General features: G+C 39.4%; 2 protein-coding genes across 3 annotated transcripts; one reads left to right on the top strand and one right to left on the bottom strand.

The window, feature by feature from the left end:
* The first annotated feature begins 93 nt into the window (after positions 1-93).
* polq (polymerase (DNA directed), theta) lies at positions 94-13720 on the top strand. The gene is made up of 32 exons (XM_081718900.1): positions 94-594; positions 821-894; positions 1004-1703; positions 2055-2237; positions 2757-2887; positions 3059-3215; positions 3340-3448; positions 3685-3899; positions 4002-4142; positions 4289-4435; positions 4691-4903; positions 5069-5211; positions 5317-5518; positions 5604-5746; positions 5844-6037; positions 6327-6451; positions 6600-6843; positions 6989-9780; positions 9875-10015; positions 10111-10310; positions 10406-10646; positions 10744-10937; positions 11026-11160; positions 11322-11496; positions 11617-11743; positions 11843-11958; positions 12036-12220; positions 12300-12411; positions 12496-12620; positions 12722-12863; positions 12946-13052; positions 13289-13720. Exons 1-32 carry the CDS (start codon positions 591-593, stop codon positions 13400-13402), a joined length of 8031 nt encoding a protein of 2676 aa, XP_081575026.1. The 5' UTR covers positions 94-590; the 3' UTR covers positions 13403-13720.
* birc2 (baculoviral IAP repeat containing 2) lies at positions 12542-21627 on the bottom strand. Of its 2 annotated transcripts, none has more exons than XM_035526918.2 (9): positions 21447-21627; positions 15750-17454; positions 15535-15634; positions 15346-15424; positions 15203-15251; positions 14861-15103; positions 14459-14713; positions 14167-14208; positions 12542-14024 (listed from the first exon to the last, which is right to left on the bottom strand). In XM_035526918.2, exons 2-9 carry the CDS (start codon positions 16681-16683, stop codon positions 13831-13833), a joined length of 1896 nt encoding a protein of 631 aa, XP_035382811.2. In that variant the 5' UTR covers positions 16684-17454; positions 21447-21627; the 3' UTR covers positions 12542-13830. The 2 variants fall into 2 exon arrangements, with proteins under 2 accessions (XP_035382811.2, XP_035382810.2); XM_035526917.2 differs by lacking the exon at positions 21447-21627 and adding an exon at positions 21043-21152.
* Positions 21628-22606: the final 979 nt, after the last annotated feature.

Raw genomic sequence — 22606 nt, 5'->3', positions numbered from 1 at the left:
TAGCTAACATGCTAGCTAACATCTTGGTCCTGGGGAAGGTGCGCGGGACTCACAACTGGAACCCTTCAAGTAGAACGTATTGTATCGACCCGGACAAATAATAAGAAACACTGCGGGCTTTTTAACATGAGAGTTTGTTTTGTTTTATGTGCGGGTAATGTTTAGCAACTGTTTTCAGTTTTCACAAATTCGTTTTGGGTTTGTGAACAACCGGATGTTTAGTTGGATATGTAATCTTAGGTGTGTAAACTTTTTAAAAACTTGATTTATAGACTTATTTAAACAAAAATCTATTAACTGTTCAGTTAGCTAACCTAGCTAACTGGGTTATAAAGAGGGAAAATCTAGCAAAGGTTTGAGTTGCAGAATGGTTCATATATCTTTATTTGGAACTTTGATCTCTTGCAAAGATCACCCGTTCATAAAATGTGTGCTAGCTAACAAGGTGAAGTTATAAACACAAATCCCTAACCTTGAACGCAGTTGGCTATTTCAGCCACTGAAAAATCACTTTTAGTTACAAGTAGGTGTGATGAATTGTCCAGGAACAAAGATCATCTGTTTTGGACAACCTCCTGATATTAAGAGAAATGGGTAAGAAAAGTAAGACATAAAAATATTCTAATGGAAATTATTAAATGAAAGAAACTTGCAGTGTTCAAAACATTGGAAATGAATAGCATACAATATGATGACACTGACAATAATTCACCTCTTCCAAATGATTCTAATAGGATCACAAAGACTATTTAATGGCACAAAGTCATTGCTGTTTTGTTTTGTTTTTAACTCTGGTCTAATTCTGACATATTGTCTGAAGATGAGAAACCTACACCAAGGCAGTCAAATCGCCTCCATCAGGTACAGCCTTCTGAAGCTGAAGTACAAAAGAAGGTAATCTGTGGCAAAGCTTCTAGTATGGTAAAGTATAAATGTTTAATCAGGAAATCTATTAGAGTTCCATTTTGCTCTCCTGTTCTAAAATAATCCCTTATGTTTTTAGCAAAGACAGAAGAAGCAGTGCTTGCCTGTGGATTCAACCTCAGCACAAGATGAGGAGAATTTACAAGCCCTAAATGTGCCTGAGTCCAAACTGATGAAAGAAACATACGTTACTCATAGATATGCATCTGTGAAACAGATGGTAGCAGAATCATGTTTACCAGAGAAAAGAGGTCAGCTTTGTGATATTACTGAAAATGATCATTGTGAACTGCAATTGCAAAGTGCAGCAAATATCAGGAAATCAAATGCACGGCCAGCATCACCATTACTGGAATGTGGAGGAGCCAAAACGTGCGGAAAAATAACGAAGGACTGGAAGGACCTTGCGCAGAGGTTGCTGTTCAGTGAAACCAAAAGCAGTGGTACAAGACAGCAAACACATGTGTATGAGTCGAGACTTGAGAAACGAGCAGAAAGCTGTTCACCTCAGTGGGCAGCCACTTGCACAAGAAAAACATTAGTCTCAAATGATGGGCCAACGCTCAAGTCCAGAGGAGTTCAGTCAGAAAACAGCCCTGATGGTCCTATGAATAACACAAAGGGTTACATTCTCTTTAGTCCAACATGTATGGCTGCTGCCAAAAAAGGGTGTGATGTGCTGCAGCAGAAACCAACCTATGCAAATATGTCCATCTCTGTGCTCACTCCTCCACCTGGTCTGGAACTGAGCATACTGAGTGGCTCACAGGGGGATGCAGGTAGGGTTCCAAAGTTCATAGAATATTCAAATAAGTATATGAATCTACAGTGCACAGTGAAAGTTAACTCTAGCTGGTCGTTTTTTGGTGAAAAATGCTGTGAAATTAAACCAGGGTTCTGAATACTTGCTTATTGATCTGGGCCTGGTTCTCCCACTGTGATGATCATCCGTGATGGTCAAGGATTATATAATATGGACACTGAATTTTATTTTAATGCACACTCTGATGCTTACAATAGCGTGCTAACTACAATATACTTAATAAACCAGGCACTTATTAGTACAAGTAGTAAAAATACAATGCTAAATATTTCTGTGGCAACAATTCACTTCTGTTTTCCTAAAACAGCACAAAATGTCCACATGGCTGTTCCTGCTGATCAAAGAGACAAGCTTTTGCTTTCTAGCTGGGGTCTTCCAAAGCCAGTGCTAGAGAAGTACCAGAGTCTGGGTGTTAAGCAGATGTTTGAGTGGCAGGCAGAATGCCTCACCTTGGGTAAAGTGCTGGAGGGCAAGAATCTGGTGTACTCAGGTAACTAAACCTGTTCTCCTTTAGGCAGCAATGTTTTTTATTGACAAAGTTTTTTCATTCCATAAGTCATCAAAATGTCTGTACATAAAAATTTAAAAGGGGAAAGAGCAACTGCAGGTTTTAACAGTTATTCATTGTATATGGGGAACACTGGGATAAATTTCAGCATTGCACCTAAGATCTGAAACACTGACCATTTACCCACTGGTTATATTGCCCATAATGTGCTATGACTATTGTGATATCCTTCTACCTAACAAAGCCTTTTGTGCTTAGAAATACAAGTACATGCTATGTATACCCCTTCCCGGTTAATGAGGCAGTGTTGATGATACAGTGTCTCCATTAAAACCCTTGCAATATGTTTGAAGTTTCTCTGCTTACCCATTGCATGACCTTATTCTTAATCCTGAAGTAGGAAATAACATATTTGTAGTATACCAGTTAAAATAAGTAATGTATGCCTGCTATGTTACAGTTTAAATGACAACAGATGGAAAATCATCTTTTTATTTTTAGCTCCAACCAGTGCTGGGAAAACACTGGTTTCTGAGTTATTAATCTTAAAAAGGGTCTTGGAGACTAGACGTAAGGCCATATTCATTCTTCCGTTTGTTTCTGTGGCAAGAGAGAAAATGTTTTATCTACAGGTTGGTTTACATTTTTCATTTTACATTACACACACCTATGCTTTGAGAATATCTTAGTGTGGCTTTGTTCTTAATAATGGTGTTCATTATATCAGATTTTCTCTAGAGATTTTGCAATTCTGGAAGTCTTAGAAAGGAATTATTCTAGTGTGCAGATGTACTTGTGTCCAGAATGTATTTCAAGAGGCAGGGATCCGAGTTGAAGGATACATGGGGAGCACCTCAGCAGCTGGTGGCTTCTCTGCACTGGATGTGGCTGTATGTACAATAGAAAAAGCCAATGGACTCATTAACAGACTTATTGAAGAGGACAAGATAGATTTGCTAGGTAATTGTGTTACACATAAACATTGTAAGTTGCTTATATCTCTAACTGTAAGGTTAACTGTTGCACATGCTCAAAGGAGATCTGATTCTGTGTGTCTTTCTCCCCTTCCCCCACCCCCGCCTAGGGACTGTTGTTGTAGATGAGCTACACATGGTGGGGGACTCTGGTCGTGGATACTTGTTGGAGCTCTTGCTAACCAAGATCCAATACATTGCCAGAAAATCAGCAGAGAAGTATGTCAAAATGATGTTCTGAGACAGATATCCCCATTTTTCTTGCAATACCTGTCCTTTTATATACTTGATTCTGAAGCATCTTGTGTTACTGAATGATTTGGGGTTAAATTAACAGGAGATTGGTCCTGGAGAACCAATGTTGGAGATATCTTCACTAAAGTTATAGTAATGTAAACAGTATTGAATAGTAAACTACTTCTCTTGTCAATACATAATCCACTTCCCCTCTCTAGGTGCACTGATAAGAGTTCTGCTGAAGGTGTACAGATTGTTGGAATGAGTGCCACATTGCCAAACCTGGACCTCCTTGCCCGCTGGCTGAGTGCTGAGCTGTACCATACAGACTACCGTCCAGTGCCACTGATGGAGTGGGTTAAGATTGGCCATAAAATATATGACGGTTCCATGAATCATGTCAGACCATTCACACCCACTCTACCCATCAAGGAAAGAATTTAACACAGCACTGAAAACATACATATTGATAGATGGCAATATAGCTATACCTCTTTAGAAGACAGCAATGGAAATATGTTATTCTTTCTGCAGGGTGATGATGATCATATACTGAGTCTCTGCTTTGAGACTGTGCAGGCTGGTCACTCTGTGCTGCTCTTCTGCCCTTCTAAGAGCTGGTGCGAAAAGCTGGCAGACAGTATTGCCAGGGAGTTTTACAACCTTCATTACCAAGGTTTCTTAACTGACATGTTCATCACTTATTGAATTACATCTTTCCAGCTATTCCAACAATTAAGTGTAGATGCACAGATTTGTGTTAATTGCAGCCAAGTAACCATTTAGATGGTGTTACTGCTGAAAATATTTATCTTTTTGCAGTGAAACAGTCATACTCTGGAGTCCAGCCTGTGTCTCTGAACCAAGAAGGTCTCCAAGATGTGGTGGCTCAACTGAAACGTACTCCTGCAGGCCTTGACCAGGTTCTACACCGTACTGTTCTCTGGGGAGTGGCATTCCATCATGCAGGTATCTGGTGTTTTAAATATAGATTTATTATATAATTACATTATAATTATCACGATTTGAATGTTTTTGTCCTCGTAAGTGCTTCTTGGAAATTCCTTACAAGCTCTTCAATGGGCATATAAAGATTTATGACTCCAGCCTTTATGGGTACTGAATATGTAAATAAATACAATTTCATCATTGGCCCCTGCCTTAAGAACAATGTCTGTGTAAGATCATTTGGCATAGTCATAAGAGTCTACCATCTTGTTTAAGGTTTGACATTTGATGAGCGCGATATCCTGGAAGGTGCTTTTCGTCATGGCTACATCAGGGTCCTGGTTGCCACTTCCACTTTGTCCTCTGGTGTAAACCTACCTGCCCGACGGGTGATTATCAGAACACCAGTATTCAACGGACATCTGTTGGACATACTGACCTACAAACAGATGGTGGGTCGAGCGGGCCGTAAAGGAGTGGACACTGTTGGTATGTGGTGTGTTTTCATTTTTCCTTTAAAAATATCCTTACATTTTATTTCAAGATTTAAAAATGATAGAATCAAAAAACCCTACTCAAAAATCAGTCTTTGTATATTTTAAACTTTTGGCAGTGGTCCATGCTTGACATTGATGCCTGTGCATGTTGTCCTAGGTGAGAGTGTGCTTGTGTGCAAGGAGTCCGAGCGTATGAAAGGGGTCAGTGTGATCCAGGGCTCTCTTAAACCCATCAGCAGCTGCCTCATGAAAAGGGAGGGGGAGGGTGTCACTACTAGCATGCTCAGAGCCATCCTGGAGGTGTGTATCACAGTGTCATGCTCACTCACATAATGATCCTAGTATTGCGCACTACATGTCTTCACATATTAAACTTTGTAAGCCTCTTTTCTCTTACACTACAAGATTATAGTTAGTGGAGTTGCAAGCACACCAGAGGAGGTGAGGACTTATGCATCCTGCACACTGTTGGCAGCTGGTTTGGCATCTGAACAGCCTGATCAAGGTGGTGAGTTGCCTGGAGCTGTTCTTAGTGGTGGTGCCATTGAGGGCTGCATAGACTGGCTGATGGACAATGAGTTCATTCATATGCAGAAGGAAGGCAATGGTGAGGAGATACAAGTTACAGAAAGGTTTTCACTGATTTTGTGTGTCATGTGTGTCAGTGTTTATTGACTGCTGATATCTTGCAGTGGAGAGATACTGCCCCACTCATCTGGGCTCAGCCACTCTGTCATCATCCCTATCCCCACCAGAGGCCCTTGGGATCTTTGCTGACTTACAACGAGCAATGAAAGTATTTGTCCTGGAAAATGATCTCCATATTCTTTACCAGGTATATAAATTGCTTGTTCTGTACGCCATTAAAGTAATTTAACTATACTAATTTCTATAACTTCAAAAGTTAATTTTGTATTTTTAATTTATACCAGATAACACCAGTTTATGTTGACTGGACAACAATAGATTGGTACCAGTTTTTCTGTTTGTGGGAGCAACTACCTTCCGCAATGAAGCGAGTTGCAGAAATAGTGGGCATCCAGGAAGGTTTTCTGGCACGATCTGTCAGTGGAAAATTAATTGCTAAAACTGAAAAGCAGCGCAGACAGATGGCCATTCACAAACGGTAAACTAACATTTGTTTTCTACAAAAAACATTTGAAAGATCCATATCTTTGATACAATGATCTTGAATGATTTTAGCATAGTTACATTTTCAAGATAAAGAATGTTTACTTTCAGATTCTGGACACAGATTTCATCAGTTTAGTACATTTCAAAAATGAATTTAATAAACTATTTTTTATTCTCTATCATGGAGAAAATATGGGAAAACAATTACTGGATAAGATTATATTTTAATTCCAAAGAAAAAGTAAGGTAGTTATTGACTCCTATTATACTGTGTCTTGTAGTTTTTTCTCAACACTTGTGCTTTTTGATCTGGTCTCTGAGGAACCCCTCGGTTTAGTTGCAAAAAAGTATGGTTGCAGCCGAGGACAGTTGCAGTCACTTCAGCAGTCAGCTTCTACCTATGCAGGTTTGTGTGCTTCTTTACTTAAACAAATGTTTAACTTTATAACTGTACAAAGGCAGAATGAAGATATGATGGTATGGAGAACAACAGGCCTTGTATCTACTCTGCCATATAATGTTGTGTTTTACATTAACATAAGATTGAACTGCAGGTATGGTTACAGTCTTCTGTAATCGACTCGGATGGCACAACCTCGAGCTATTGCTGTCTCACTTCCAAAGTCGGCTGAGTTTTGGAGTGCAGCGAGAGCTCTGTGACCTGGTGCGGATCTCTCTTCTGAATGCCCAAAGAGCACGTGCACTGTACAGTGCAGGGTTTGTCACTGTGGCAGAGGTAGCAAGGGCAAATGTCACTGATGTAGAGAAGGCCCTGAGGAAAGCCATTCCTTTCAAAAGGTATCACTTTCAGTTTCTTTGGTCCATTATCTGTAGTTAAATCTGTATTCTTATTTTGCAGTCCTTTTAAAATGTTGTCATATTATTTGAAAGATAAATGATGACTTGTTTCCTTACTCATCTATTGCACACCTTCCAATGACAGTTCTAGACAGGCTGTGGATGAGAGTGAAGAGGAAGCACAGGAGCGCAGGAGCATGCACTGTATCTGGGTCAGTGGGAAGAAGGCTCTGACTGAGAGTGAGGCTGCACAGCAGATTGTGTCAGAGGCCAGGCTCCTCCTCAGGCAGGACCTGGCCCATCTGGGTGTGGAGTGGAATCCCAATATTTCCCTGGCTGAGGTCAGAGCAACTTCTTCTGACGAATTATCATATCAAGAGTCACAGGATTGCAGTTTACAAATTCCAGTGGCTCTACAAACTGAAGATTTATCTGAGAAGAAAAACACTATTTTTGATGGAGAAGAGAGATTGAGTAAGACTGTAGAAAGTCATCAGATATTAGTAAAGGATCAAAACTCTGTCTCTGACCACACTCAATGTCCTACAAAGACAAGGCATTCCCCTGCAAGTCTGAAAGACTCTCTGTTTGCAGTTATGACCGATCCGATTAGGGAATCTGCTACAAGTCAAGCAGTTATGACATCTATCTGCACTGCAAACAATGAGCAGTATTCTTGTGCATTACATAAAGTTCTCAAATCTATAAATGTTAAAGATATAGCAGGTCACAAGGGCTGCAAAACAACTGAGTCGGCATCAGCCTTCACAGCAAAATCTTCTCAGAGGCGCTGTAGACATGATTCTGATGTACAAAGAGTGTCTCCTTTACATAGTGAATGTAATTTTATACGTCCACGGTCTAAACGTAGAAGGGTGGATGATGAAATGATTGAAAATATTGGTTCTGTACGCACAGTCATTGAAACAGAAGAAGCATGTTCAACAGCTGCAGTGGCTCTCAAAACTGCGTCACCTGCTTTTGATGGAATTTCACTGAAAAATAATCAGAGCGAGGTAAACATAAAAAAAATCCCAGAATTACCTAAAGACTATGAGACAAAAATGGCATCATATGTTCCGTTTAATGTTGAACACACGTCAATGTTAGCGAGTCATGGGTGTTTTCCCACAGGTGATGGGGAAAAGTGCTCTGAATTAAAAAATGTTAATCATGGTTCAGATGATCTCAACAAGATGATACTTAAAGAAGTTGAAACTAAAAAGGGGAACTACAGAGACGAGGGCTGTTACAGGAAGCTTACTCAGGGAAATATATCAAAACAACATGAAAATCAAAATATGCCAGTGGGATTTTTGTTGAGCTCAAAAGCAAATTCTGAAGTTACAACTAATATAATACAGAATCAGCAGGAAAATTGCAACTCTCCTGACTTGTACACAGGTGAATTGGAAGCATTTGGTGATAGTTTTCAGCTTGATACACAAACTGAAAGAATATTGCTACAAGATGACAAACTGCTTCATCATAATGACAATCTAAATGTTATTCAGACAATTAAGAAGACTGACTTAGTTGGCACAGAAAATCTGAACAAGTCCAACCAAAACTCTCCACCTGAAAATAAAAATCAAATCTTACAGAAGATGCCTGAAGATGAAAATGGTAAGAAAGACTATAATGAGGGCACATCTGTCTTTTCCAAAGATGATCCAAACAAACAATACAATAATCTGCCAGTAAATGCAGCTATACCCAAGTATAACATTTCACTGACAGATAGCCAAATGGAGAATATTCTTAATTTGACTAATAATGTGCCTGAAAGAGAATCTTGGGAAATGGAATTAAAACAGCATGAACCTCAGTCTGAAAAGGACAAATTTACCAGTGTGACAACAGAAATGGATGAAAATGTGGACAATAGCCCCAACAGGAGCAGCAGTTTTCTCTTTGATAGTCTGTATGACAGTTCCATTTTGGAGGCCATGGAAGAGGAAGCAGAAAGAGCTGAAGAGGTAGAGCAAGAACAAGCTCTGGATGCTTGTACTACTCCACATGTCCTGTCCACTAAAAAAACTGGGGAGATTAGAGATGACATTCAATTGGAGGATCATGAAGCTGTTCAGTGGGGTGAGTCTTCCTTCAACCTGTCGGAATGGGGAGATTCGTTACTCATTGGGGAGCACCATCTGGAGAAACTAAACAGGGGTTTCAAGGCGTGTGGCAGACCAAAATTAAGTGATGAAGAAAAGCCCTCTTACACAGATGATGCTGTGTCAGAGTTACAAAAGTCCCAAAGTAATGCAACTCATGTAGAAACTGCTGATTGTTCATTTAATATCAGTGAAATGCAAGATATGTTTGATAAGTGGACGGAACACTTTTCAGCATTCCATGAGCCTCATGAACAATTAGGTGCAAACGTCCCAGATAAGGTGCCTTCGGTTGAAGTGAAGAAAGTTAACATGGCAATAACTAACACAAACAGTGAGTTGGAGCATGCAAATCAAAGTGGACTGAGATCAGAGAATTTCCATGTCATCAAGCCAAATTCAGTAAGCGGTCACCTTATTCCTCCAATACCTGTATGTGAACCTGACACACCCAGATTCAAAATGACAACTTCAGATATACAGACACCTCCAAATCCCAGAAGTGGCCTAAAGTGTACACTGAATTTGCATGCAAGTTCTGTTACAAAGAATGATCAGGATCCTTGTTTGGAGCTCAAGGCCTCATCAATCACTGATGATGACTGTTTACCGCAACTTTCTCATGATACCTCTCCCCTGGGTTCCAACTCTAGTAGTCCGGAGTCCTTCTCCATAATTGATGTAGCGAGTGATAAAAAGCTTTTTGAAACATTTCTAAATGAGTGGAAGACCAAGAACAGATTTTCTCTTGCAGTTGCTTGTGAGAAGATAGGTGATACAGGGCAACCTGAACCTACTTTAGGGAGCAAATTCAAAAAAGGTAATCTGTAATAAAATTCAACCTGTTGATGAATATTTACACTGATATTTCTCATTCATCCTTTAAGCTAATATTTTCTGTCCTGTGTTTAAAGCAACTACTCCTATGAGAATCAAAAGAAAAGATGGGTTTGTCATAAAAGGCCATGAGAATCTGATTGTAACTGGTATCTCTGTATGCTGGGGAAGAAAAGATGCTTATTATGTATCACTGCAAAATGAGCTAACGGACACAGGTAATGAATGTAAACTTTCAGTTTAAAAGTATAGCTTTTCCTGTGTTAATAACACAAAACATATTAAATCCCTCTAAAAATGCTTCATCAAACAGCCATAAGTGCAAGCTTAGCCCCACCTCCCCTTGATGATAGTCTGACAGTGGGGGACAGATTGAAGGAAATTCAGAACTGTTTGGCAAGATCATCTTCTGGCAACAATGGAGTGATAGTTGCTTATGACTTTATTCAGCTGTACAAGACTCTACTTTTGGCATGTGAACTTCCAGTAACGGGTACATTTGAGGATCCTAAGGTAAGATAATTAACAAATCTAATTATCTGTCCCTGTCAAACAATATTTTGCGTGTCAATTTTTTTTTTTTTACCTCAAAAATCTATTAATTTTAGGTTGCCTGTTGGCTTCTGGATCCTGGCTCCAAGGAGCGCACCCTTCACAACATGGTGACAAGCTTTATTCCTCAGGATCTCTTCTTGTTGGATGGGATTAGCTCTGGTCAGGGTGTGAAAAGTCTGGCAATATGTGGAGATTCCAGTCAGTCTGGACGCTACAGAGCAGCCATTGAATCTGTTCTCGTCTTTAGGGTCATGAGGCAGCTTAATGTTCTCCTGGAACAAGATCATTTCTTAGGTGCTGGGAATTTTGCCTTATCAAAATTAAATTGTTGGTGGTGGTCTTTGAAATTTCTCATTGTGTGATGTGGGCTTTGTGGTCTTCTTTTATTCAGATGTATTCCAGAGAGTGGAAATGCCCTCTCAGTATTGCTTAGCTCTGCTAGAGCTGAACGGTTTTGGATTTAGTGTGGCTGAATGTGAAGCTCAGAAACATGTGATGCAAGCCAAGCTCAGCGACCTGGAATCCCAGGCCTACCAGCTAGCTGGTCACAGCTTCTCACTGACCAGCCCAGAGGATGTTGCTGAGGTATGTCTCTGTCTGGAAAAGCCCTAAAAACAGCCTTTGTTTTCTGAATGGCAGCATTTTAATGGTTCATTTTCTTTATGATTTTCAGGTACTTTTTATTGAGCTAAAGCTCCCTCCCAATGGTGATTTAAATTATCTAAAGTATAAAAAGACTTTGGGCTACACTAGAAGGGCTGGAGCAGGTGTCCACATAAAACTTTCTAAGCAATTTAGCACTACCAAGGTAAATTCTATATATATTGTGACCTCTTCTAATTATTTTAAGGCAAATTTAATTTCAAAACTTAAAGGCATGCCAGATAATTCTAGTAATTATAAAACATTTACCTTTCACAAAATTTACATCATTGGTAAACAGTAAACTTGTATCCCAATTTTCACCAGGACATACTGGAAAAACTCGCACCACTGCATGAGTTACCAGGAATCATCTTAGAATGGAGGAGGATTACAAATGCTCTGACCAAGGTGGTATTTCCTCTGCAAAGAGAGAAGACCTGGCACCCTAATTTAGAGATGGACAGAATACATCCAGTGTCTCAGTCTCACACAGCTACAGGTACAAAATACTTTACCCAAAATACTTTAAATAGGTTCTCTGAATGTAAAAGAAATCTTACCCATGTCTCCCCATTTTTACAAACTGACCATCTAATATTTTTCTGTATGTCTTGTTTAGGAAGGGTGAGCTTTACTGAACCCAATATTCAGAATGTGCCAAAAGACTTTGAAATCCAAATGCCAACCATAATTGGAGAAAGCCAACATTCACTGAATAACACAACCAGTATCTCAAACAAGACAAGGTGAGGCTCAATATTCATGACACAATTTGTATTCCATCATTTGTAAAATAATGTCATGTCATGTCTTTTTTTTTCCCGTTTTTACCCATTTTTTAAAAGGACCAACATATACAGGTCACATAAGGTAGCATCACAAGTAAACGATTCGGACACATTTCCAGAGAAGGGAATGCCTTTTTTCATCAGCATGAGACATGCTTTTGTTCCTTTTTCAGGTAAGGGATTATTTCTTTGAGTACTGCAAATAATGTGCCAAACTACATTGATCTAGTCAGTACACTTATTTTACTAGGGGCAATAATTCTGGCTGCGGACTACTCCCAGCTCGAGCTACGTGTCTTGGCTCACTTGTCTTGTGATAGACGGCTTCTTCAAGTGCTCAACAGTGGTGAAGATGTTTTCAAAAGCATCGCTGCAGAGTGGAAGATGGTGGACCCTGACTCGGTAGATGATCACACGAGACAACAGGCAAAACAGGTAAGATGCAGCTGTGTAATGGCGCGATACTTGGACTCATTAGCATTATCAAAACTGAGTTGTCATCTTATTCCTACAGATTTGTTATGGAATAATATATGGCATGGGAGCAAAGTCACTAGGAGAACAAATGAGTATTGATGAAAATGATGCAGCCTGCTATATCGAAACATTTAAATCCAGATACAAAGGTAAGTTACACTCTCAGACTTTAAACCTAATTTTATAATTTAGATAAATAGGTGTTTATCATTAGTTTTTCTTATTTCTGAAAGGCATACAGGCATTTCTTCAAGAAACAGTGAAGAACTGCAGCAAAAATGGTTTTGTGAAGACTTTACTGGGTAGGAAAAGGTTTCTCCCTGGGATCAAGGACTCAAATATGTACATAAAGTCTCACGTAAGGCTCTTTTATTAGTCAGAATACAGAATATGTAGAATTGGTAGCCTTACAGGCATATTAAATGCCTTTTCCTAAGCAGAGCTCTCCAACTGTTTTAGGCAGAGCGTCAGGCTGTGAATACAACAGTCCAGGGGTCTGCTGCAGACATTGTTAAATTAGCCACTGTCAATATTCAGCGCAGATTGGAAGACGTTCTTCCAAACGTGCCACCGTCACATCAGCATCATTTAAACAGCAGAGGTAAGCCAGCCTGTTCTCCAAGGCTAAGGCTAAGGTGTTCTTTTCAGTATGTCAGTAGTTCTTTGGTTTGTTCTCATGGCAGACAACAGCTCATATAGGCCTCATGCCATGCCTTCCCGGGGAGCCTTCTTCGTTCTTCAGTTACACGATGAACTTATTTATGAGGTTGCAGAGAAGAACGTCATCCAGGTATGGCAGACTTGGGTTTTACAAAAGTGCTGTCATTTACTCAGAATACATCCTAACCTGTACACAAGGTTAGAGTCCAATATACCAATGAACTAGAATACTGTAGACATACAGGGATGGATGCTGATGCCTAGAATTACAAAATACATAAGCTCTATCTTAGACAATGATAAGTGAAATAAATGTATTTTATATAGAAGAAAATTCAGTGTTGTATAATTGTTACTGTTTGACAGGTTGCACAAATTGTGAAGCGGGAAATGGAATCTGCAGTGAAATTGTATGTGAAACTCAAGGCAAAAGTTAAAGTGGGTCCAAGCTGGGGAAATCTACAAGACTTGGATATATAAAAGCTAATGTATTTGGCCAAATTTTTAAAGTGTAAAATCTGTAAATTATTGTAATACAGTAAATTAGTATTAGCAGCCATTTTTAGCTCAAATTGAATGTTTCCATGAACTTTTCAAAGTGATTATGAATCTCAGGTGTATTTCTGTATTATAAAAGTAAACAAATGTTGTAAATCAATTTTTACTGGAAGCTAGAACAATTTCATGGACTTTAATAATCATAAACTGTTACATGTATTGGGCTTTACTAAGGCATTTCACTACTTGAAAATGCACCCAATTTGACACTACATTAAAGTTACGACTCTACAGGCAACAGTCAATATCAAACTCTTTAATATTCACACTGAATTTAACTTTTCTAGTTACTGAGGAAAAACCTAAAGAGGGCAATTAAATACGCCACGCAAACAGTATGGTATTTATCATTATGACAAAAAGGTGCGGACAGTGCCTTTCACCAAACCTCTACATATTGGACACTTGCGTAGTGAAGGAGCACATTCTTTGCAAACCACCAAGTGTCCACATGGAATGAAGACAATGTTGACCTCTTTATCCATGCATACTTTGCAAGTGCGTTCCTCCTGAAGCCTCCTCAACTGTTCCTCCATGGGCAGGTCTATAAAACAAGAATGAAAAATGTATTCAACCATAACAGAATTAATGCTCTTTCAGGGCAGGATCTGTATCTGATTCCCTTCATGTGAAGGCTACAAACTGAAGAAAAACAAAAAAACAAAACCTCATGTGCTTAAGTATACCTGAAAGATCTTGACTCGGCGATGCAGCTTCATTTGCCTGGGCTGAAATTGCATTAAAAAGAACATAAATGGATTGTCAGGATTATGTATTGATGCAAGTTTGTTGTGGAATTCTCCCTGCATACTTTTTCAATGTATTCTTTGAGCATCACTTTGATTCTTTTAAGGGGATCACCCATGTTCCTACCAGTTAGGTGCAACACCCATATTGACTAGAGGTTTTACAGAGACAAGGACCAACATGGAACACTGAAAAATTACATTTTGTGTCAACACTAGAAACAGTAAATACCCATCAACTCTCTTAAGAGGTACACGTCATTCTTTTTGATCCAGTTGCGGAAGACCTCTGCTGCTGCATTCCCTTTTGATAAGACCAAATCGATAAGTTGGCCAGTTTGCTGTTTGACTGAAGTGCAGTTACGTATGGTGTCATATTCCTTCTGTGAAATGACATTCTCTTCCAGGAGATGGTCCATTAGGCTCTGAACACTTTTCAAACGTTGCGTCAACGCAGCATGATGCTTTTTGAGAAAAGTAAATCCATCTAGAAACAAATAGAAAAGTCATTAGCTGTGTGGACTCCACAAAACCTCAGACACTACTCCCTACTTTCTTTTACAGAGAGAGATACATACAATAAGCTGTCCACAGGATTTGCACCAATGAACTAATATATGACCTTCAAACATACCTGAAGCCATTTCCTCTGCAAAAAGTTCTCGCTCCTCCTCCCTTTTCTCATCCTCTGCACTTAGAAGATCACACACTAGTTCCTGCACGGTCTTGTAGTTTTCTCCACTGGTGAGAATTTTACTCTGAACAGTCTGCTTCACTAAACTGCGTTCAAAACCCATCTCTAAGGCCGACTTCACTACAGGTGTGTTCATCATTACAGCATCTTCAGAACGCTCTTCTCCTGGACCCAAATGTACAACTACACAATGTAAATAAAAAATGATTAGGATATGCAATAGAATTATTAGATTTCTGGTATACAAAAAGTATACAATAATGCTACTTTACTTTTACTCACCAGGTGGATCAACAAATTCTCTTGAGGAGTTATCTCCATTATTCAACAGCTGTGGAAAACATTAAGATTGACCTCTTGCTGTTTCCAAACAGAAAAGCTAAATCATTTTTTTAATATCATCTCAAACTTTATTCTTCACACACCTGTTCAAACAATCTTGGAAATCTTGCTTGTATCTGATGGACAAACTCTTGTCCCTTCTCTTGCAAAAGATACTCACACCTATAGCAGAACATTTTGTACCAATGTCAAAACATGAGGGGGAGGAAAAGCCACATTTAACTTGAAATAGAAACTGACACTGGGCAACTAAACTTTTTTTTTTTTTTTACCTCGGGAACCATTTGGCATGTTCTACCCATGGATCATCACCAGATTCCCAGCATCTGAGTCCTCCATCACAGCAAAAGCACTTTACATCATCATTGCGACCTACCAGTAAACATACAAAAGTTTGATTATAGATTAATATACTCCCATAATTAAGATAATATAAAACACCTAAAAATAGCTTGTAATACTCCATCGGCTGTATAAATATTCTCACCAACATAATAAAAGCCAGCTTTGGCTAGTTGGTCTGGTCGGACAGGTATTCTTGCAGGCCAGTTGACAAATGTAAGCAGCCTCTCTTCACACTGTTGCATTGCAGGGTTGGACACATTAGCCAGTCCACCACCGATGGCAATAGAAACATTATCTGCTCTGTCACCTCTAACAAAGCGGCAGTTTGGGTAGTGCCTCTGGTGTTCAGTTACTGCCCTATCTCCAGGCTCCCAGTTGCTGAGCTGCCCTCCACAGCTGAAGCAAGCCACTCTGTCCCCCTGGCCAAGATAATAGAAACCAGCCTTTGCAAGCTCAGCAGGGGTGACTGTAGTGAGGGCCCAATTCTGAAAGGTGTCTAAACGATCCTGCTCCCGACGCATGCTGGGATTATGGCAGGCAGGAGGTCGCTGATGGGACAGATCCTCTACCCCACGAGAGGAGAGGGGGCTGGAGGGGGCAAGGTTGCTGAAGCCCATGTTGAAGTAACCAACCTGCTCGTCAGTCTGACCTGGAGTTGAAGCAATGGCAGCTGCTGTTCCTGCCACAGCTGAAGCAGGAGCGTTTATTTGCAGGACAGCAACATTGCGCAAGGGAGAGAAGGCTGAATGGGAGGACGACAGTAGGTTGGCTGTAGAAGGTAGGCTCTGAATAAAGCTGCAGGTAGGAGACAGCTGCTTGTGTCTCTCTGCTGGGCATTCCCCCGACTGCCAATTCTCAGCAGTCACGTTGCAGCGGAAACACTGAACCCGATCACCGATGCCAGTGTAATAAAACCCTGCACGTGCAAGACTTCTTTCTGTCACAGACACAGTGGCGGGGAACTTCGCAAAGGTAGAAATGCGAAAAAGTTCACTTGTGTTATCATACTGTAGGTCTGCTGGGGCACTATTACGGCACAGACCTCTTAGGAAAGAACTATTCTGGAGGATTTCCATTGTAAGAAAGAAAAGAGGGATGTCCTTCAGGGAGAAAGGCCTTGGAAGTGCACATCTGGGGCCTAAAACTTGTGTGAGTATGCTAAACTCAGGATGACTAGGAAAAAAAAAAAGAAATGACCAAAGCTTATGCAACCACAGACACTTGTGACCCAAAGTCACACAAGATCAGTCTAGTCACCACATGGTAACCACTAGAACTGCTTTCTAACTCTCTTGCCTGATAAACAACCCATTTTGATTTAACACAGTTATTTTTATGATGCATGTTAAACACAAAACATAAGCAGGTGAACGCTAACAAATAATCCAAAGATTCAAATGCCATTACCTGATGGAAAAAGTATAATCTGCCCACATGCCTTCTAAAACATAACTGATGCAGACAAAATGGAACTCTCAGAAAAAAGTGAACACCTCTACCAGAATGTGAATAAACATAAATTAAACAAAACCTTGATGACCCATGTTCTCTATATGCATTCAGCCTGGATCACTGACAAATATGATAAAACCATACATGAAAAATCTAGTCTTTAAACAAGCCATGATGTGTTAAAGGCAATACTTAATCCAAGTTAAACACAACTAAATGGTAATCAACTCCCTAGATGTGCTAAGCCCTTCTCCCTGCTGGACATCCCTCTGGTTGGTGTTTAGTGTTCCATAACAAAAGATTTAATATTATTATAAAATGAAAATATGCTCTTAAACAGAAAGATTTGGTTGGGTTTGGTAGGACGTATTCCTTTGCTTCAGTGTTGAAGAGACCTGGGGATAATACAAGAAAGGAGAAAATGTGTCATTTTTTGAATGACAGAACTGATTAATGACTTGCTACACAGGAAGCTTTATGTTCAGACTGCAGGAAAATCAGATGTGTCAAATCAGATATTTGGAGGTGACTGTCCACACTTGGACAGTGTGGACACACTTGAAGATACCTTCTGTACTGGTGAAACCAGTTGATTGTACCATCTACCTAAAGGTGTGCTCATAAAATGATAAAGAGCAAGTTGAAGGGAGGCTATTAATAGCATTAAGAAATCATGTTTACCAGATAAACAAATTGTGGTGCCTCCAGTTTGGTTTGCTGCTTTGTATTAAATGGCCACTGACAGTATATGAGGTGGCAATTACCGAAGTAGAGAGGCTGGAAAGGATTATGAACAAGATTATAAGTGGCTAGGGGTACCATATTGTTTAAAGTATTGTGGCATGGTATGCAAGAGTGTTGGAGTATTGCGGTGCTGGACTTTCCACTGACAGGTTTAGTTGAGGAATTTAAAATGTGCCGAGGTAAGATGCTAGATTATTTTTGTTGGGGTCTACGTATGTGGTGATAAAATCCACTGCACCAGTCACAAATGCAAGGAGAAAGTGGAATCCACAGGTGGTGATGCAGATAGCCAAAAATGCATTAGTACATAGGGATGTGGTTTGCCAAGTGCAAAGCAGAAGAGCAGGCCTTGAATCAGGTGAATCTAGTGACATGGCCTTATTAAATTCTTTCCATGAAAGGTGAATGATTACTAGTTTTATATATGAACAGGAAGAGGAAGCCTCACAAACAAAGCCAATGGCTTAGTTGGGAAAATCTAGAGAAGCAAGGAATCACCTGGCAAGAGTTGTGATCAATGGATGAAAATCACAAACTTTCTGCTTGGAGCAACTTACGATGTCCTTCCAACCATGCAAAACCTTGGACAGTGGGTCGGTGAAGATCCTATTTGTAAATTATGGGCAAGGGTTGGCATGATGAAGCATATTTTATTGGCATGTAAGGTTAGTTTGTTGCAGGGACAATATACATGAAGAATCATGTGCTTAGTTCATTAGCATGTTTATTCAATAGGTGTTTAGAGGTTAAGGCTTTGTCTAGGAGTTATACAAATAAAGTGGCTAGATTTGTGAAGGAGGGGCAGTGTATTGGAAAGTGAGTATAGGTGATATTAGTATGCATTGAAGTGGGAAACTGGAAATTGTTATCTGATGTAGGTTAAAAAACTACAGATCCCACATTGTATTCCTTTAATTACACTGAAGCGGAATGTGGCGGTTTACTCTGTTTATTCTATAAATTAAGGGTAGCTATGAAGGAGTTCTGTTTCAGGTACATGGAGAACTCTGAAATTGAGTGGACTGTTGTCATGTCTCTGTGTTATATGGTAAATCCAGATGGAACCAGTGGCACTGAGTACACATTAATGGTGCCAGTGGGGCTGGGTACAGCCTTATTTGCTAGGAGGTCAATATGAATTTTACAGGTTTTGAAGTGACTGACAACGAGGGGGCAGCACAGTGGGTAAATATAGACATTAACATTGTGTTGATGTAGTGCATAAAGCCCATACAGACTGGTGGCACTGAGCACAAATTAACGGCATCAGTGGGGCTAAGTACAGCCTTGGACACCTGAGAGGCCAGTGTGGGTATAAAGAGGTGTATATGGGTGGTTTAAAAGTAAGCCTGGAGGGGACGGAGATGCCACACATTTACTGTTGAGCCTTCCGGAAGTGTCATTGGAAAACAGACGAAAGGAGGCGACTACCTAAAGACCCCAGTGAAGACCTTGTGATGTTATGGTTTTTACTGAAATGAGTGGACTGGGCCCTAGGTGAAGCTCTAATGGTTTAGAAGAGGATATTTGACCTCTTATCCTGTGTAAAATTACAATTACAAGGAATCAGACTGCATGTGTGTGTCCAGACGTCAAGCTAACGGCATATTGGTGTGGTAACTGTGTCAGTAAGTATATGGCTACACTAGTGATGCAGACTTTAAACACAGATGTAGGAGAGTTATTTCTGCATCATTCTATGGGATGACTGCACTTTTCCATAGCGCTTACAAATTCTCCGGCATGAATCTTGGTGCTGCTCTTGAAATCTTAGTTGAGTGGCCAGAGCATGCACAGACTTCTCTAAAAATTACATTTTCTTTTGTCTTATTACCCGCTTGTTTTTAAATCATCTGTTCCACTTTACATATTTTACTGCAGTGTTACTTTATACTGTTTGTGTACATTTTCTACTTTGTAAAATCCTTTATTGTAATTTTCTTATTGTCAAGACAGTTGGATAAACTGTTTTAACTTGTATAGCACTTCCATCGGCACTGACTGAGAACACACAAAGCTCTATTGGTATGGGCTTGCCTGTTCTTTGTTTCAAAATACCATGGAGTCTATTCCAGCAGGGTGAATTCACAGTGAACACACACGCATGCACACATCCAAAGGTCAGAATAACAAACCATTAAAAAACAAATTGGCAATTTGTAATGTAAAAGAAAGAGGTCACATTTACAAACTGGTAGCTTTTAATTAGATATGACCTAAATATATATGGCTTGTGTGTATTTTGGAGTGTGCATATCTACCCATAAAATCACCAACTGCGTTCAAAGAAGAGAGCAACATTGGACTATTAAATGCTACACAAGTACATTACACCCATTTCATGTCAATATGCATAGCAACGCTAACAATGGCGACATACAAATATACAGGGTTCAGTTATTGTAATAAGTATAATACATTTAGTTCTTACAACGTATGTTAGAAGTTTAGATCATTAACTATACATCAAAACCTACTTGCGTCATCATCTATGGTTCCCTTTACAAACTAAGGAAACTACAGTTCTATTTTATATTTTATGGACATCCCTCTACCAACATATTTTAACATTTTAAGCAAAAGGCATGTAAATTACTTGGGCAACCACCGTAGGACCACCCGGGCATCTTTTTGAGTTTCTAAATGGTAATTCCATAATAATTAAAAATATTACACATCCTTCCCGTCACCCGTACTTGTTCTCCAAGTTGCAGCTAAATAAAGAACGTAAAATACACTAACGAATGAAACGGTCACACCTCATCCTCGCACCCGATTAATGAGGCATTAATGCTTATCAGCATAATCACACGTTACCATCGTTTACCGTAATTGCACTTAAGTAGAACAAGTGATAAGATAGCTAGGTCAGCTACAATCACTAGCGACACAATCAGCCATTATTGGAGGCACTACACCCATGATTAACTAACATTTGTCGTGATCTGAAGCTAGTTAGATTGCTAGCTAAACTGTTTGCTTGTTGTTTTCTTAACTTTATAGCTCTAAATAATAAAAACCAAGCGCAATTTTCATAAAAGTATTATATGAATGCTCAGCTGGGTGGCTAACTAGCTAGCTGGCTATTTAGTTAGGCCTAACGTTACACTATAGCCTCCATTTTAGCGTTTTATTTTAACTCGCGGGTTAGTTCAAGTTACGTAACTGTAAAGTCTATTACAACAAAAGCAAAGTATAACTGTTCGAAACTACTTAATAAGCAGGACCGTCCGACTCACCCCAACATGCCGAAAAGCGAGCTATACTAGACGAAAAAGCTATCAAGCACTGAAAGATAGCTGATGGACAAGTAGTTGGTTAAAATGGCTCGCGAAAGTATGTCACTGCTGACGTAGGCGGTGGAGGGTAATAAGAAATGTATACTCAAAATATGCGAACCGGTTTATTTAAACATATCATTATATACCTATGCATATAACGTGTTCATACTGCAGATATGTTCGTATGGGGTGCCGAAGGTAAAAGCTTATTAAAGTTGACATTTTTAAAATTCAGCTCAATTTCCGAACCTTATAAAGAAAAAAAGTGTTAATGTAGATTTTAAAAAATAAAGGATAAAATACAAATGCACATAAATTTTAGGCTAACAGTGTTGGTTATAAGAATAGACATCGTGACTTACCTAGCTATAATGAGTCGATAACAGCCCGGAAGCAAACTTAAATAATGCACGATGTTTTATACTGGCTTTCTGTTCAATAACTGGCGGAATCCAACCCTAAGCTTTAATAACGTTACCACTGTGTGCCATTAACGATAAATTACACAAGTCAAATAACTTGAAGAGTTTGGGACTTTCCACAGACGTGACGTTAGACAGGAAACAGACCACGTAAGCAAGTAAAAAAAAAAAAAAAAAAACTAAATCTGTAGCTAGCTTCTAGGAACACACCAAGCACTGAAGAATTAATTTACATTTAAATAACTAATTTACATAGAACTAATTACATTTACACTGGTCTGGCGTGACGACTGACATGAATGAACGCGTGTGGGCGTTCAAATGAAATTTAAAAGTTTCGAATTTCATAACATAAATTCACAAGTGAGCTTGGACATGTTCCAGAAATTGGGTTTTTAACGAAAAACTCCCGACTTCTTGACTCGGAGCTGAAGCAAACGTAGCATTTTCGGTGAGCCAAAGCCAGTTCCGCTAAACTCTGAGTCAGTTACTAGTTACAGCAACATATTCCGTGAAGCCAACACCGAGGATCTCATTATTTTCATCTGAAACCTGCAGACTGAACGACTTTTCGGACATAATGTGCCTTTTTCTAGAAGAGCCAGTTGATACAATCACAAATGCTCCGCAAAATCTTCTGTCAGGAGAGGGATCAGACCCACTGTATAGTTTTGTAGCGCAAGTCACACATATCACCCACAAGACTCATCGAAGAGGAATTCCGCAGATATCATTCCAAGCAATAATTTATTTAGTGTGAAGCTTTGCTACTAGAACCAGTAATCGGTTCCTTTGGTATATTTTAGGGTTGCCAGGTTTGACTGGCTGAATAGTTGGCGCTCGTATTCCTATCACATCCCCTTAAGTAAATAAAGGAGATTGAGTAGCAAGTCTTTTCACAATTTTAAAGGCCTTTCCTCCTTACTCAAAATGTTATATTAGCAGGAAGTATATCACTATCTTCATACTTCTTCAGTTCAACATTTATTGGGCACTGCAGAATGCATAAGTAACCTCTATTTTTATTTATTTATTTTTGTATACTGCCCTTAACTAAAGTTTAGGAATTACACTAATTGACTATAGAAAATCCTAAGATA

Source organism: Electrophorus electricus, chromosome 8 (genome assembly GCF_041902795.1).
Source record: "Electrophorus electricus isolate QZ-2024a chromosome 8, ASM4190279v1, whole genome shotgun sequence".
NCBI classification, from domain to species: domain Eukaryota; kingdom Metazoa; phylum Chordata; class Actinopteri; order Gymnotiformes; family Gymnotidae; genus Electrophorus; species Electrophorus electricus.
This window is presented reverse-complemented; position numbering and strand designations above follow the sequence as displayed.